Genomic DNA, 17787 nt, shown 5'->3' with positions numbered 1-17787 from the left:
AACATCCTCAAAAGTAAGAGTATCATGACCTATGCTACACAAAAGTCTGAAATGAAAATGGTGAAGTAAGATGTACTTTCCTGATATTAAAGAATAAAATATCTTTCTATTAATTTCGGAACTTTCCAGAAATCCAAAATTGTAGATTTTGTACTGAATCATAAAGAATGTTTCTAATCCTGTGTGCATTAAAATACAATCTAAGTCTTACTGCATGATAGGGATAGGAAAAATTCAGACTTGCAGTGGAAGTTACAGAGCATGTGTTGGTGGTTCAAACTTACTTTTAGTGTCACACAAAGCATTAGTGCAAAAGCAGCAGCATGTTTTACCAATTTCTTATGAGAAGTTACTTTTTTCCCTTATCCTCTAGAAAAACGTTTCAGGCAAGCAACAACACAGAAAATCCATTCTGGAAGGCAAACATGGGTGTGGGTGCCATACTTCAGGCAACCAGGCTGGAGAGCTCACACCTGAGAGGGGCCCAGTCTCTCTGCCAGTTGTAAAAGGACTCCTTCAGTTCATGACAGAGCACTGACAGAAATCACAAGTCACTTCTTTGTGCACTCTGAAAAGACTACGTGGGGAAATGCAATGAATTCCAGAGGAGTACTGGTCAGAATGAGAGGCAGAGTAACATTACAAGCATAGAAGCAAGAAGATAAAAATGTCTCGGGTTTGACAAAATAGAATTGCAAAAATGCTTTTTTGGAAGAGAACAGACTCACATAAGCACAACTCCATGGGATGATCAGGACAGTGTAGAACGTCCCTAAGCTATACTTGGGAAAAGCTCCCCAACCCCAGCTGCCCACTGTCTTCAGGAAGCAAAGCCTGCAGAGACTAATCAACAGCACATTTACTGCTGTGCCTGCTGGAAACAGATAATTGGTTCGGTTTCATTTTCAAACCACTAAAAAAGAGACCCCGAACACTCAGTTGCTGTGAGGCAACACACGGGAACATCTTTTTCCTGCTGGTGAGTGAAAAGGCTGAAGATATGAAGAGGAACACAAATTATGTCAGAAAGCAAAGGAGAGAGCAGAAACAGAAGCCAAAGATACAGACAGGCTTCACTGAGACCCTGGACAGCCCAGCACACTCCCAGCCTGAGGGCTGGGCTGCCATCTACAACTCCCTGCAAGCCACAGGGATGAGCCAACAGGAGCCTTCAGAAATTCTATAGCTAGAGAAGTGAAGCCTTGCACCTGGGCAGGAATAACCCCTGGCTACTCCACAGGCTGCAGGAGTGCCAAGAGACCCAGGGCTGAAGATGCAGCAGCCTGAACAGGAGTGCAGCAGAAGCACAGCCAGCAGAGCCACGGATCCCACTCCTCAGTGCACAGCAGATCCACTTCAGAGCACTGCACTCTGTCTGGGGCTCCAGTCACACGTCACAACAGCTGAGCTGGTTCTGCAGCCCGTCCAGATTGTCAAAGAGCCAGGAGCAATTGCTCTGGAAAGAAAGGGCTGACGGAACGGGGCTTATCCAGTGTGGCAAAGAGAAGGCTTTGCCAATACAGCCTTCCTGTACCCACAGAAAGGTAACTGAGCACAGAGAGCCAAGCTCTTCACAGCAGTACATTGTGCAAGAGAAAAGTCACCAGACATAGCCTGAAACCAGAAGGGCTCAGACTGCATACAAGGCAAAGCATCCTCACTGTCAGGACCATCAGACCACAGGGCAGGCTGCCCAGACAGGCAGTGCAGTCTTCAGCCTTGGAGGTTTTCAAGACTAGTCCAGGCAGTGCCCTGAGCAATCTGCTCTGACCTCAAGCTGAGCACACTTTTCACAGGAGGCTGTCCCAGATGACTTCCTGAGGTCCTTTCTGACCTGCATTACAATGACCCTTGGCATCAAAAAACCCCACGAACAACAAGGCACTTACTTGAAGTATATCTTAATAGTATCACCTTTGTCATCTAAGCAGCAGCAAATTACCCAAGCACCTACTTCACGTATTAGTCTCCCTCTGGCAAACACCCTCTGAAGTCAACAGAGTAAGACAGGAATTTCCTAGACAGATTCAGAGAAGAAGCCTAACCTGCATATTCTGGACTGCTTTCTAGAAGCATCTCTGCCTCTCCACTGAGACAGAACAACCAAGGAGATGGAGTTTCCCTGCATACTCTTCTTATTTATAAAGGGAGACTGCATTAAGCTTTGTTTCTAAGGTTACTCTGTGAATGAAGAGTCAGCACTTCTTCAGTGGTCTGTGCTCCCAAACAGGCACCAATTCTTTCCAGAGGTAAGAAACTGCCCTCCCAAACTCATTCTGACAGTATTACACATTGATTATGAAGCTCCAAACTGTAACCAGTTTTTCCAGAATAATGACCAAATTATCTTTGTCTTAAAGAAAAATCCCAAAGCATACAAATAAAAAGCAGGATAATGCTGGTTTACAAACAAGGTCTAGCAATCAGATGATTTCTCAGGAAATCGATTAACTCTTCTTGTTTCAAACCCCTGATTTGGTGGTCATTTCAGTGAACTCTGCTCTCAGGTTGGTGACAGGACTCAAGTGCAGGTCTGCACTCTTACGAGATTTTTCCACAGGGACATTTGGACAGGTGAGATCCTGACTCAGAACAGGTCACAGAGCCAGTTCCTGAGTATTTCTCCCTGTTGCAGCAACAGTAATCCATATCTCTCCACTTAAATCCGGCCATGGAATCTTCCCAGTTCTGCTGAGCTGATGGCAGTTCTTGGTGTCTCCTGAAAGGCTTTTCACCCAGCACACAGACATGTTGTCCTGACTCTCGGGTTCATTTCCTTCCAGATGTTAAGTACGGATTCTTCAATGAGGTTTTCCATTTTCCTCCCATCTTCCCATTTCTACTCAGCTGTTCTGGGATGAACATCTCTCCAATTAAAACAGAAGTAGGGGTTCCTCTGGTTTGCTTTTTTCCCCTGCCCATGGTGACTCCAGGGGAGACCCAGCAATTTCCACCAGCAAAGCTGATAGTTCCTTTTTTAAGTTACACTTTTTCACTGGTGAACTGGCAAAGCTTCTCTTGCAGGAAAAGTATCTATTTTGCAACAGCATAATAAAAGATTGAACGAGAATGCAGGAAATAAATTGCACTTTTTTAACTGCCACAGTTCTCCCTGAAAAGCAACAAATCTGGCCACTGGTATAGAATCAGTCGGCTTTGATGCTCAAGACCTTACTGTTCTAAAGACAAAAGATTAAAATCTTTACACAATGAGAACAAGCTTTGTAAATCCTGAGCTGAATGGGGTGTGGGATTAAAGCCCTTGGTTCCCGAGCATGGAGAACACTCTTGTGACACTAAATAGACACAACAAAGCAAAGTTTGTAAGCACGGCCCAGGAAGGACATCCTGGGGAAACACAACAACTTCCCCCCATTTCTAGCTTTCACGAAGGCTTGAGCTTTTGGGGACTGTTCTGAAACTACTTCTTGCTATCAGCCTTGTGGCTAATAGAAATGTTCTTCAGGGTTTTTTAAGTATTCATAAAATTTACAAGAAATATTGCTTTGTGCAAATGTACACTGAAGAGATCCCTACAGAGAGCTGTGGTGACATCACTGACATACTAGCATGTCAAGGAAATTAAACTCAATTAATGAGCTCCTGAAACAAGTCATCATTTCAAGCCATGAGCACTGTAAAATTAAAGCTGAAACAAACAGGCAGTTGTTCCATTACCAGTAACTAAAGAAGACTGGTTTGCTGCAGATGTGTCCTTCCACCTGACACCACTGCCAGGCAGAAGACTGTGCTCAGTTCGGGGCTGTGCACTGAACAAATGGCAGCAGGCTGCTGTGGAATTCAACAAATCCTGTGTTGTGCTAGCCTTTCCTCAGTCAGGGCCCTCATCTGGGGCTCTGCACTGCTAACAGCACAGCAGTTTTCACGGAGCCTTTAACAGCCACATGGAACTGCTTTCATATCTAATCACACTGGCCAACAGATAAAATCCCTCAGGGAGGACTGCCCGTGGCAGGCCAGGATGCTCTCAAGGTGCACATTTCACTTCCCTGGGATGCCAGCTACAGAGTCTGGTTGGCGTTTCCACTGAACAGGTACATCTAGATGCAAAGATGACAAATATCTAATTTTCATTCCAATAATTCAGTATAAATTGAGAGTGCTTTCCAGGAGGTCCATGTGTCATATTTGACTGAAGTCATATCTGGCCTGACCAACAAACAAATCTACTCAGGTTAGACCACAGAAAATAATCACCAGAAAGTTTATCAGCCACTTGGCAAGAAGCCCTACATTTTAACCCCTTTAGTAAGAAATGAAAAGGCACAGTTATTCCTTTTTTCACCTCAAATTTTACAAGGAAGTACCAAACATGCATGCAGGTTTTGTTCTGTCACTGGAATGTGCTGACACTTACCTTTCTAAACACCAGAGTGTAACATCAAATGTCACAGCTGTTCACTAGGCAATGCATGTGCAAGCCTTAAAAATTCTTCTGAAATTCTGGAACCTGGTTTTAAATTCTACCTTTGGCAAAACAAGTTTGCAAGGCTTAATCAACTTTGAGAAGGGGGAAAAACCCATCTACTTCTGCTGTAGAAATAACAAAAGTCTGACAGAATTTACAAAAAGCAGATTATTTGCTACATGGTACACCTTAAGAGAAAGACAAATAGATGGGTCTGTTGTGGCAGAAAGAAAGGTCACTATGATCCCATTCTCTGATGTGTCCAGTTTCCCTTTTATAGTCCTCTACTTGGCAGATGCACAAGGCAAGTGTGATGAAGCAGCATAACACACATACTGTAAACTAAGAGCATCAGGCAACTTACTTGTCTCAGCCCCCCCTAAACCTACCAAAGGCCACTTTAGCTTTCTCGTGCAATCTGTTCCCAGCATATTTACACTTTAAATACCAAAACCAGATTATTACACACAAACTCTGAGCAGCAGAAAATAAAACAAGATGGTAGGAAGATATATAGCTCATTATTTTTGATAGCTGAAGAACATGACTAAACAAAAAACTCTCCACTTCAAGAAAGAGGAGAGCAAGAAGCTGCATTCTGCAAGCCAAAGCATACTGGAGCTCTGGCTCGTGCAGCTGAAGGGCACTGAGGGGGATCACAGAGGCTAAGTTTAGCCTTGTGAGGCCAATGACCCCAGGTATCCTCTGCAGCCAGGGACTGGGACACCCCAGGGTGACCGAGCACAAGGGCCGAGCAGAGCTGCTCTCAGTTAAGCTACCCCATTGCTCTTGTTAGCCAGTAGCATTGATTTTAGCTTAATTTCTCCTAGTTATATTTAATTTGTACCTTAAGTGAAGCTAGTGGATGTTCTGGACCAAGTAAACTCCAATGAAAGGAAGCCAAATCTTCATCAGGTAGAATATGATTACCTGGAACATAATGCAGAACTCATTTAAGTGTACTGTAAAACATTACACACTGTTTCTACATACAGCAAACAAATCTGCAATCAGTCCTCAACTCCTGATCAAGAGGATTAAGAGATTAAACTTGCAGATAGCTTTCTGTTACTCCAGAAAAACCTAATTAGCATGCTGCTGCTGCAGCAAGAGCCAGTTGGCGTGTGTGAGGAGCACTCTTCCATGAACCAGCTCACCTACAGCAGCAAGGGGGCCAGGCACAGCACGGGGCCCACCTCAGGCAGAGTGTCCTGCCAGGGCATCCTCAACAGGCTCCACAGTGCAGGTGCAGCAGAGCAAGAACCCCTTCTGTCGCTCCCTGCGTGCTGGTAGGGACGTGCAGCCCAGCTCGTGCCACTCCTGATCACACGGAGCTGCCTCTGGAATCTGCCCCACTGCGCCCCACGGGAGAAGCAGCAAGGCCCAGCCAGGTTTATCTAACCCTCAGGAACACCACAGCTCCAGAGACACTCAGCAGCTTCCCAGTGCCTGAAGCTTCTTTTGCTGATCTGACCAGGTCAGATGGGACCTTGGGATGGCAGCAGGGAAGGAACTGGAAATTATTTTGCTGTTTCCATGGACAGAGATAGAGATTGTACTTACCACACTGTTCATACCTAATGGAAAACCACCTACACTGTTTTTTTTTCCAAAGCCCATCACACTCAAGAAAAAATTCTTACTAGGAAACATCTAAAACATTTGTATTAATCAAAGACGTAACTAATCAACCTCTGATGAAGTTTAGTAGCTGTGGACCCAAACTTTACAAAGAGCTAAACAGAATGTATTAATACAATTCTGGCAGAAAACTTCAGGATATATTCAATACCTGGCTTTACAGAGCAGCAGCTTATTAGTGAATGCACAGTTCATGAAGAATATGAAAAGATTCTCTGAATATTACAACAATTGTTTTCTTTCTTGATATTTTGTTTGTAAAATCATCTAGTTTGCTCTTAATGCTCTTTAACCAGCAAGAACCAGGAAAGCTGTCCACTGCCTGGTGACAAGCAGAGGCCTTCTCAGAGTGGGAAGTCCTCGTGTCCAACCAATACCTCACCCACTACCGAGATCTCCAGCAAGGAGATGTTATGATTTGTTTTTTTCATTAGAAGCTAAAATTTAATCTCACATCAGAAAGATTCAACAAGTTTGCACAACAGCCACACTCACTTATCTGGTCAAAGTAAGATTAGACAGTCTTTCTAAAAGACTGCAAAAATGTATTGTAGCCAGGGCAGGACAGCTCTGTGGTAACTGACAATCACTCCTGCAGATGCTACCTTTTAAAATAGTCAGGGCCTCTCTCCCTTCCCAATTTTGCTTGGTCTCCATCTGTCATTGCAGTTAATTCATCCCCCAGAACACTCACAGGCAGTGTTTGATCACTTCTCACCATGTATGCTGAAGTGCAGCAGTGTCTTCTGTCGTCCAATTAAAAAGTGATGCCTGTACTTACCTTATGTAGTTCTAAAATTTTACTGAGGAGCAGAACAGGATTCCATAACTAAACATGTTACAAAGTGCTGTCACAGTGGGAAAGAGATCAGCGTTACATAAGCAACCTCTATTTCTTGACCTGGCTGAACAACCTCAACATATATTGATTTTTCCCATTTTAATGGCTTATTTTAGTGTATGCCTTAGGTTTTTTTTTTTTAAGCAATTAGGTATTAATTGAAGCTCCTGCCCTTTCTAAAGAGTTCACTGAATTAGAGCCCTATATCTCACACTGGGTTTGTTTTTCTACTTGCTGAAGCTTGGGCTGCTTTTCCTTTTTAAAATTATTCTGAAGTATTTGAGTCAAAAGTTACAAAATAACCCAAATCAACTTCCTGTTTCCATCAGCAGCAATTAGAACAGACATTTTTAACAGCATGCTCATAGGCTGCAGTATCCAGGCCACATTTTAACCACCCATGCCAAGGATACCCTTTCTATTACAATGCTACAACTATAAACTCCTTCTGGATGAAAAGCTGGAGGAAGGAAAAAAACAACAACCTGTAAACCAAGCCAACCAACCACAGTGTACACAGAACCTCATCTGAAAGCAATCTTTGGAAATTTGCCTCGTTGATACAGTCAGAAAAATATTTTGAGGGAATATTTCAACACAGACTTTATCTTTGAACGGAACTCAATCCCAAATCACTTGCCATTGAGAACAATTTTTTAATTGCACAGTTTAATGTCATTCCTTAGGCTTCTCCATCTGCTCAATGTGAGACTGAAACTTTGAGGATGATTTTCCTCTTTCAGCATCCCCCAAATCAATTCTTGGAGTTAATGACAAGAAAGACTCTGACCACAAAGAAACTTTAGTTTTCTGGATACAGGGTAATACATCTGCAGCCCTAAAGCTGAATATGTATAGCAAAGCTACAGTGATAGTTTGGGCCTGCTGGAATTGCAAACATTAAACCAGCAGCTTAACTCTAATTATTTCAGAATACATTATTTTATTCCTACACAAAGTACCAGCATAGAGAGTTACACTGCTGTAACCAGAAAAGATGCACGTGTCTTCCCATGTCATCAAACACTCACTCATTCCTTCCCATTGTGCTTTTCTTTACTCTACTTAATAGGACCAAAAAAGGCCACAAGAACAAGGCCAGAGTAACCTGTGAAGCCAGACAAGCCCTCAGATATTCAACAAAAATGTTAAAATTTAGATAAGAAAATGAGACACCCTAATTAAAGCACATTCCATGCTACACACAACTATAGGCATACAGGCACTTATCAGTTTATTAAAAAAAGAAGTTACTATATTACCAAGGTTGCAAAAGTTAAAACATGTTGCCAGTACTTTAAGCCAAACTGTATCTGTTTGTTGTCAGTTTATATAATCACTTTTTATCCCAAATACCTAGGGTTGCTAAAATTCATTCATATAAAAATAACACAAAAGCCCCAAGCACAGGAGGATCTTCGGACTATCTTCTGTTCTAATCTTGATTTCCATGAACTTTATTCTGCTTACTCATACCAAATACACACACAAGAAATGCAAAGGAATGCTCAGAACTAAACTTATAGCTGACCTGGAGGTTTTTAACCTTTATACCAATTTGACAGGGAGGGGTAAAGCAACCAAATCTGTCTAGAGTAATTATGTGAAATTACCTCCAATTTCTTTCTCCTATGAACATGCTGAAAAATATTTGGTCATGAAAGACAAGAGAGGGAAACAACCAAAAGCTTCTTGCATAAAACTGGAAAGCCTTCAGAAACTTTATCAGAACTTTTCTCACCTACTGTTTGATACAAGCAAGCAAAGCCCTAGCAGGCCATGCAGTTGGAATTGTGTGGCAACTTAAAGCCACACTTCCCATGAAGTCCACAAAGCATATCTGCAAATGGGAAATTGCTTTTCCAGCAGTAATTCTTACTCACTGAACTGGCATGCCCCAACTTATTTATAGACTCCAAAACAAAGCCAAGCAATAGTAGCCTGTCATGCAATTCCTGCAATGGCAGCTCAGCCAACCTCTGCCTTCCCTCCCTACACCTGTGCAGGCAGGAAAACCCAAACTGACAACAAGCAACTCCAACTAGTCAAATACTTGTGGCTGTCTACTGCAAAATCCACTGGTTCTTTCCTTCCTAACACTGAAGCCTTCCTGGACTGCAAATAGTGTTAAAGACTGCTAAAATTTTAGCATTTAAAACAGTAACACAAGCCTCTCTCATTCAAAGCTTTCAAAGTTTTATTTTTCTATCATGTACCCATACTGAAACAGAGTGAGAAACTAAAAAGAAAATCCAGTTTTCTTTTGCACAGCATGACAAGATCAAGAACATGGCTGCTCCCAGAAAGCATTTAGACTGCTATTCTAAATAAATCTTATTCATTGGAGTCAACTTTGTCAGTAATTAATTCACTCTTGTGTGTGACAGAGTATGACAGTTATTCTCTATCACTGCTATGGAACTAGAGTGTGTTTAAACTGTCCCGTTTAAGCAGAAATGTGCTGCTGGAGACATTCCCACCCATGCTGCTGAGTATGAGAAGCTCATGAGCATGAGAAGCAGGAGAGCTAAGAAAGTATACAGCCAAAACCAATGGAACGGTACAACGTCGGTCACTTGTGCTTTCAGAAATGCAGTTTCACTCAATTATAGTTCAATATATTTCTGTTGCACCTGACGTGCTGCCATATTTGTCCAATACTCATTTCTGAGGGGTAAAAAAGCCCCAGCAAAGCAAGCACCTTCATTCCATAGGTTATTTTTAGGTAGAATTCAGGACAAAAGCATACTTCCAATCTGGAAAGTGTACCACTGAAACTAGATCTCCTAAACTACACAGGACCCAAACTAGAACCACAACTGTCCTGATTTCCCCCACCCACAGAGAACATTCTGGCTAGCCAGAGCTCTGCTGAACCCTTGCTTTCAACTCTTTCTAGACAGTTACAGTTTGCACTGCTCGAAGGTTTCTACAAACTGGGCATGTCTGACCTCAAACACACATCCAGCCCACTTCACACAGCAGGAATGTCTGGAACAAAGGGATGCCTTTCCCCAGGTGCTTTGTCAAATTACATACACATGATTTTAAAAGTTAATAGAAACTGAAGCCGTGAGGCTGACTAGCAGCATCTTCACTTACCTAAAAGAGCAGCAAAAATAGGAAAGCGATTTGGATTCAGGTCCAGTTGCTTGGCAACTTCGTGCATTAGGTATTGGCTTGTTGTGAGGCTTTTCCCATTCCGGCTCAGTTTTAGGGCATGGGCACTGAAATAGTAAGGGATGTTGCACAATGCATAATCGGAGTCATATGCAACCAAACCATGGAAACCTTTTTCTCTGCAGAAAGCAATTACTTCTTGATGATGATCCTCAATGCTCTGTGCAACCTATAGTGGAAGACAGAGCAATTAGCTTCAGCATAAATGGCAGTACTGACTTATCACCACTATTATGATACAGTGCATCTTTCTGAAACTGTACATGTGAATTTAAAACACTTGGGGTATTTTTTAAGTAATTAAAAAATCCAGTGATGCAGCACAAGGGGACAGGACATAAGGAGCGCTCGGAAGCACAGCACACTTCTGGAAGCCTGCACACTGCAGTGGCATTGTGTACAGTGAACTCATCTGAGAAAACTGCTCATTACCAGAAACACTTGAATGCTGGAGACACTACTGTTCCACAGTCTGTACCAGCTCAGGGGGAAAACCTTGAGGCTGTGGGTACTCCAGCAGTTCAGCACACCAAGATGACCCCCAGGATACCTTTTAAAGCTTTTTGGCCCGCTTTTAAACGGGCCAAACATAACCCCAGATGAACAGAGAACTTTGCTGACCTTTCAAATGCAAACCTTGTTGTATTATGACAACTTTTTCCCTTTCCATCTTCAGCCTATCCCTTCATGCACAGTACCTGATGGTGCAAACTGCTGTGAGATTTTAGCCCAAACTTCACCTCTCCACTCCTGTAGCCTAGCAAAGCACAAATTTTAGGCTACAGAAATCAGAAGACGACTGGATCAGACATGTGCACAGAGACACGGGCCAATGCCTAATGATGGAAATATGAAAGGAACCCTTTCTAATCAAGAAGCTTATACTGAAACTGAAAGTCCCATGAGGATAGGTCAGGACCTACAGTCCTGCATTCCAACACACCTTCAGAAGTGCTACAACTACAGTGTGTGTCCGAGCACTCAACTACAGCCAGCTGAGGGCTTTGGATCCCTAATGCTTCTACCACCCACAGGGTAACACACATTCAGTGATACAGAAATCCCCTTGGAAGCTGCGTGTTGGTATAACCCACCCTCACTGAGTATTCCATTTTAACAACAATGTAGATAGCCAGCTATCCCAAAATAGACTAGTACAAAACTATTAGCTTCAGTCTCCACAGCACGCATGAATAACTACAGCCTTAGTGCCAGCAAAGCTATTTATTTCCTCTGCAGAACATGAGACAAGGTCCCAAACTCCACAGCCCCTGCAGTCCCCCACAGCAAGTTTACAGTGACTCTTCCTCTTCTACTCATGTCTTGCACTTGCTGAATCTGATGCTGAACCACCATATTCCAGAAAACAATGTCAAACTTTACTTCTCTTGTGCACCTTCGTGAGATGTTCCCTCTCAAGCCAGATCCTGAGCAGCAGATCAGCCAGCACTCACCTGTTCCTGCAAACAAACACCAGCTCACTAAGCTCTCCCTACTCCTACCACCTGTAGTCTTCAGAAAATGTTATTTCTTCAGAAACTTCCTTGATGGACTGCTTGTGAAATTCACTTTGTTTGTGAGGAGGACACACATACTAGTTTTTCTTACAGTGATGCTGTCCTCTAGCATAAAGTGTGGGAGAACCCATAAATATTTCCAGAAAAATTTAAAGACATCAGATTTACATAGTTCCTAACTAAAGGAAGGCAACTTAGGCTTCACTCCACCCCCACCCACCAGTCTTCACAGTTTTAAACCAGAAAAATCTCTCTGATGTTTTTTAATTAAGGGTAGATAGATTTAAATTATGTCCATATCTCTAAACCCAACCTCTGCACGCACAACAAGCAGCTCTGATCTATAAAAAACCAAGTGAGAACTCCTTCTGCAGCACTAGGTGTGACATGGGTGTGTAGATAATGCAAGAGGAAGCTCAGTGTGCACCTCTCTGATTTTCTATGAGCTATTTCCTCTACCTCCACAGCCTCCAGATCCCTCCCCTTTTTACAGAGCTCTCCAACCCAGCACGAAGCTGCTGTGTGTTCAGGGAATACCAGAATCCATGTTCAGATAACTGAACCATCACAGGGAAAAGTTGTATTTACCAAATACAGTCAGCCCACAAGCTGAAACTCCAACAAGATGGGAGTCAGGGAAATACCTCATGGCTCTCACAAATGCAGTGGTACCCAGGAACATGCAGGCTTCAAAAGCAACCCAGGGAGAGGGACGTGGTGGAAATCACAGCCAGGAGTTTGGAATCATTTTCAAGTCTAAATCTTGTGTAAACATTAATGGTGCTGGCTCAGAGAGAATCCTGCCTGAGTAAATACACAAGAGCACCTTTAGGTACTGAAAACAAAACAGTCTCCCTAAAGTACTAGAGTTATTAAGAACTCCACTGCCTAAATACTTAAATTTTAGCAAACCTACTTTGCATAGAAGTTTCTCTTAAGAATTATTCCCCCCAAATTGAAAAACACCAGGTCACCATGAAACTAAGAACCTGCAGGATATTTGTTATAACCTGGAGGAACCTGTTACTTTTACATCCTGCTGAAACCATCTGTGAGTGATTTATAATTGTTCTCGATAGAAGACATTACTTTTTCTCCTCTCTAATTATCAAAATGGATTAAATTCATATCCAGTTCCTAGCTTCACACAGAAACCTACTCCAGACTCAAATGTTCCTAATAATATGAAAATCAGTTTCATATTTAAAGTCAATCAGTATTCTCAAACCCAACTTCTCAAAACAAAGTGAGAAAACACTACAATGTAACAACTGTCTTATGCATATGCAGATTTTAAAAGTCACCTATACATGTAATAAAAATCACACTTTCAAGATGCATTTGCTCTGTGCCCATCAGGAAGGCTACACCAAAGTGAGAGTGAGAATAAAACTGAAGGAAGATTTAGAGAAAAACAGATACATGTAACAAAGCAGATTCATAAAGATAATGAATCATGTAAAAGAAGAAGAAAAGCGGAGAAGGAAAGTGCTTTAAGCTCAGCAGTATTCTTAATGTGTATTATGCATGTGACCACTACAACCATGAAATATCCTTCCTAACCTGAAAATCAATCCATTACAACTAGATTTATCCAGAGTTTCTTGACAACTGAAAAAAATGAGGCATCAAACAGAAATTGCTGACATCCTTCCCACCCCCAGCTGAGCAGCGCAGAGCACCAGGGCAGTTGGGACATGCATGTGGTGGCTCGGTGGTGTGGACAGCAATAACCTCTCCCCTCACACCCCTCAGTATCTGGTACTGAGCTGACAACTCCCAGGGCTAACCCAGCAGGGACAAATAAACATACACCTTGAAAACTTTCTCCATCAAAACTGGGGGCATCTTGTATTTACTGAGATTTTGCAAGTCTGGGTCATTTTTTTAATGACAGAAAAGGGACTCAGTATGAGTGTGCTCACACTGCTACAACTCATTCCAGAGATTAGGAATAAAGCCTGTCACCAAGAAACCATAAAGGAGCTAATGCTGCAGCTGCACTGGAAAGTAAACAAAATGCTACAGGTGACACCACTGTCAAATGCAGCAACTTGGTTCAGATGTAATGTACCTGAGCCAGATTTGAGACAGAAAATGCTTAACAAACTAACAGCCACTTCAATATACTACAAAACTACTGCAAGCACCAGATTCCCACTGATATCAAAACGGCTGCCCTCCTGTTGAGTGCTAGGCATTTCCATGTTGCATTAAACAAAATCTCTACTTTAATATATTAAAAGAAAAAAATCTTCTTTTACCCCATTCATTGCTTTTACTAATGATCTCTAAGTCTCAATATAATGCACCCACAAACAGGTCAAGGTAAGGACCTTCACTGCATGGGCCCTAAAACTTTTTGCTGAAAGAACAAAACTATTTCCTAGCTTAAAAAGTCCCTAAAAGTTCAAATGACAGGGATGTTTTACTTATCATACAAATTCCCACCACCCAAAAAACACAACACCATTTGGCTTATATGATGACGAGGAAAACACACAAAAACCAGCAGACACGGCCATAACCTCCCCATTCTAACCAAGGCCAAGCCCAAGGGATGGCGTTTGGCAGGGCTGCACATGCCCTGCAAGAACGAGCTTCGCCTCCGCTTCCAGTTCATTCCACACGTGCTCTGCCCCCGGCACGGTGACCCAATCCCCGGCACGGTGACCCAATCCCCGGCACGGTGACCCAATCCCCGGCACGGCGCGGGGCTCAGCTCGGGATGGCCCCGCTCGGCATGGTTCAGCTCGGCATGGTTCAGCTCGGGATGGCCCCGCTCGGGATGGCCCCGCTCGGGATGGCCCCGCTCGGGATGGCCCCGCTCGGGATGGCCCCGCTCGGGATGGCCCCGCTCCAGCTCCGTGCTCCTCCGCGGACCGGCCGGGCCCAGCCAGCAGGGCAGTGCCAGGGAGCAGCAGTGATTCCCGCCCTGTTGGCAGAACGAGGAGAAACTTCACCCAAAGTCACCTGTGCGGTGAGCTCCTTGGAGACAGGCCTCCCAACCCCAGGGCTGCAGCCCGGCCAGAACGTTTCTAATCTGCCGAAAGGCCAAATAACATTAAGCTGCTGCCAGTGATAGAGCAATTCCGAAGGTTACATAATATTTTTCTACACACAAAAGTAATTTAAGATAATAAAGCCTAAGAGTATGTGCTTCCCTCCCGCTGCTCTTCCCTCCCCAGCGGGAAGGTGAGCAGGCAACTCCTAAAACTGCAGCTTCATCCCTGGGCTTGTTTTTCCAGCGTCTTGTGTTTCAATATACACAATCGCTCAGCTGAACAGAAACCATCGTAAATCACGCCGTGTGGAGAGATGCGACGTGGTCATATCCTGCAACCTTTGAAATCGCGGCCTTCGAGCACAAGATGGCCATGGAGCCCAGCTCCGACATGAAGGGCTGTTTGTGGGGCGGGAAATCTGAGGTTGCCCCTTAAAATAAGGAGTTTAAAAGAAGGACTGTCAGCTTGGCACTGCTGATTGCACAAACTAGAAGTGTTGCCGTTATGGAGTAAGGCAGTTAGTCTACAACTGGTTTTAAAAGCTTGTTGATACTGAGAAAACGCTGAGCAAAACACGAAAACCTCCATAAAGCCAAAAGTGGCACCCCTGTGTTTTTTGCAGCGAGCCATTTCCCCTTCAGCCCAAGTTTAGAACACCTCGCCCCAGCCGGGAACTTGTTGCAGATCCATCCTGCGCGAGAACTAAACTGATTAATTATTTTTTCCTCCCCTCAATAATTAATTACAGAGATGCTTTTCGCCCACCCGCTCTCCCCTGCGGTACCACAGCCCACAAGGCAAGAAGGGACATTTTGAGTCAACGGAGCGAAAGAACATGGAGGCAGAAGCCGCCCTGCTGCCGGGCCGGGCCATGGGCGCCGCCGGTCGCCCCGCCAAGGCCTCCCGGCCTCCGGCCTCGGCGGGGCGGCGGGCAGCGCCATGTAAATAAGCCAAAATCCCCCGGGGATTGAGGCCGCCCAAAGTTGTGCCGCCCCCGCGGGTCTGGGCGACATTTTGAGGCGCTGAGGTGAGCGGCTGAGGGTGCCCTCCCTCCCCCGCGGGCAGCCCCCGCTGCCATCTTGGAGCCGGCGGGCAGAGCGGGGAGGGGGCGCCGGGACCCCCGCGCGGGGGAACCCCGGGCTCCTCCTCACCTTGATGTGGAAGCGGATGAGGGCCAGGCGGATGCAGTGCGCCATGCAGACGGGCGGCAGGAACCAGACCTTGGGCGGCGGGGTGCCCTTGTTCTGGACGTGGCTGACGATCTGCTGCGCCGTCTGGCGCTCGTTGCCCTGGCGCTTCACCCACTCGTGCAGCCGGGCCTTCTCCAGGGCGCCGTTGAAGAAGACGAAGAGCTCGATGTTCCCGTTAAAGCAGGCCTTGGCCAGGGCCGCCAGGTAGCCCAGCATGTGGTTCCACTGCCCGCCGCTCACCCAGTCCGTGTAGAAGCCGCCGTAGAGCCGGTGCAGGCAGTTGTCGGCGTCGATGAGGAGGCGCAGCGGGGTCTGGGGGGGCCGCTGGCGGCCCCCACCCACGAGGCTGCCCCGCGCCAGCTTCTGCAGCTCGACGGGCACCACGGCGCTGGGGCAGTGCTTCTCGATGTAGTCCTGGAATCCCTGCACTCCCATGGTGAGGACCGGGCGGCGGCGGCGGGCGGGCGAGCGGGGGCCCGGCGGCGGCGGCAGCAGCGGGGTCTGGGCTCGGGCCGGGCGGCGCGGCGGCGGCGGGCGGGCGGTGGGAGCGGTGGAGCCGGGTGGGAGCGCTGGCTGCCGTCGGTGGCCGATCAGGGGGGAGTTGTATGGATTAGTGGGGGGCTCATGGCTGCCGCGGCCGCCATGTGCTGCGCTCACAGAGCCATGGCTCGGGGATCCGGGCGGCTGCGGCTCCGACTGCCGGGGGGCGGGGGAGCGGCCGGGCGCGCAGGAAGCCAACCCGCCGCCGCCGCCGCCTGCGGCAGCGAGAGCGGAACGGGCGGGACTTGGCGGCGGCGCCGCTGCCACTCACACACCGCGCGGGGCCGCGGCGGGAGCGCGGGGGGAGCGGAGCGCCCTCGGCGCCGCCCGTGCCCGGAGCCCCGAGCCCCTCACGGCCCCCTGGCCTGCCCTGCCCTGCGGCTCTGGCCCGGCACGGCCCGCCCGCCGCGGCCGTTGCATAACCCGGGCATGCGCGGGAGCGCGGCGGAAGCGAGTGGCGGGGAAGGGGAGGGGGCCGGGGGCGGGGAGCGGCGGCGGGAACCGGAGCAGGGGTCTCCCGGCCCGGCCCGGCCCGGCCCGGCCCGGTCCGGTCCGGTCCGGTCCGGTCCGGTCCGGGCCTGGCCCCGGGCTGCCGGGCGGCGCCGCTCCCTCAGCCCCGCGGCCGCCGTGGCGGGCCCAGCTCGGGGCAGCGGCGCCTCGGGCACCTGTTGCTCGGGGGATTGAGCCGTGCCAGGGCAGCAGAAGTGGCCCCGCAGCGGTTCGGTTCGGCCCCGCGGGGCTCCAGGCCTGGGGCCGCGCCCGATTTGGCCATAGCGCCTCCGGTAAAGCGGCCGGCTGGCCTGGCCTCTCCCGGCTGTGCGTTTGCTGCTGCTGGTAAAGCTTCCAGATAGCGGAATACCCCGAGCTGGAAGGGACCTGCAAGGACCATCGAGTCCAACTCCCGGCCCTGCACAGACACCCCAGCAATCCCACCCTGGGCATCCCTGGAGCACCGTCCAAAGGCTCCTGGAGCTGTGGCAGCCCCGGGGACGTGACCAAACCCTGGGCAGTCTGTTCAGTGCCAGCACCCTGTGGGGAAAGAAGAGCCTTTCCCTGCTCTCCCCCCTGACCTCCCCTGGCCCAGCTGCAGCCGCTCCCTGGGTGCTGTCCCTGTCCCAGAGCAGAGAGCGGAGCTGCAGCCCCGGGGAGCTCTGAGCTCAGTCTGCCCTTCTCCAGCTGGGCAAGACAAGTGCCCTCAGCCCCTCCTTGTGCGGCCCCTCCAGAGCCTTCCCCATCTTCACAGCCCTCCTCAGGGCACTTTTTAATAGCTTGAGATCTTGTATTGTGGCACCTGAAACTGCACAAAAGACTTGAGGTGAGGCCACACTAGTGCAGAATAGGGGTACACAATCAGCTCCCTCCATGATTTTGGCAGCCTTTTCACGTTAGACTTGCTTAAAGTCAGCTGCTTGCATCTTGAAACCTGCCATCCACAGGGCAGATA

At 47.2% G+C, this 17787-nt stretch overlaps 1 protein-coding gene across 3 annotated transcripts in view; it reads right to left on the bottom strand.

Moving 5' to 3' along the window:
- The window catches only part of FAM120A (family with sequence similarity 120 member A), a 44746-nt gene extending 28025 nt beyond the window's left edge, over positions 1-16721 (bottom strand). For 2 of the 3 annotated variants that reach the window (XM_063411683.1, XM_063411684.1), the window contains exons 1-3: positions 15765-16719; positions 10014-10260; positions 5277-5359 (exon numbers count right to left, since the gene is read on the bottom strand). In XM_063411683.1, coding sequence (XP_063267753.1) covers positions 5277-5359; positions 10014-10260; positions 15765-16238 — 804 coding nt within the window. In that variant the 5' untranslated portion in view covers positions 16239-16719. Of the gene's footprint in view, positions 1-5276; positions 5360-10013; positions 10261-15764 lie in introns of all 3 variants that reach the window. The other variant, XM_063411685.1, reaches the window with a different exon arrangement.
- Between the last annotated feature and the right edge of the window lie 1066 nt (positions 16722-17787).

Source organism: Prinia subflava, chromosome 14 (genome assembly GCF_021018805.1).
Source record: "Prinia subflava isolate CZ2003 ecotype Zambia chromosome 14, Cam_Psub_1.2, whole genome shotgun sequence".
Lineage (NCBI taxonomy): Eukaryota > Metazoa > Chordata > Aves > Passeriformes > Cisticolidae > Prinia > Prinia subflava.
This window is presented reverse-complemented; position numbering and strand designations above follow the sequence as displayed.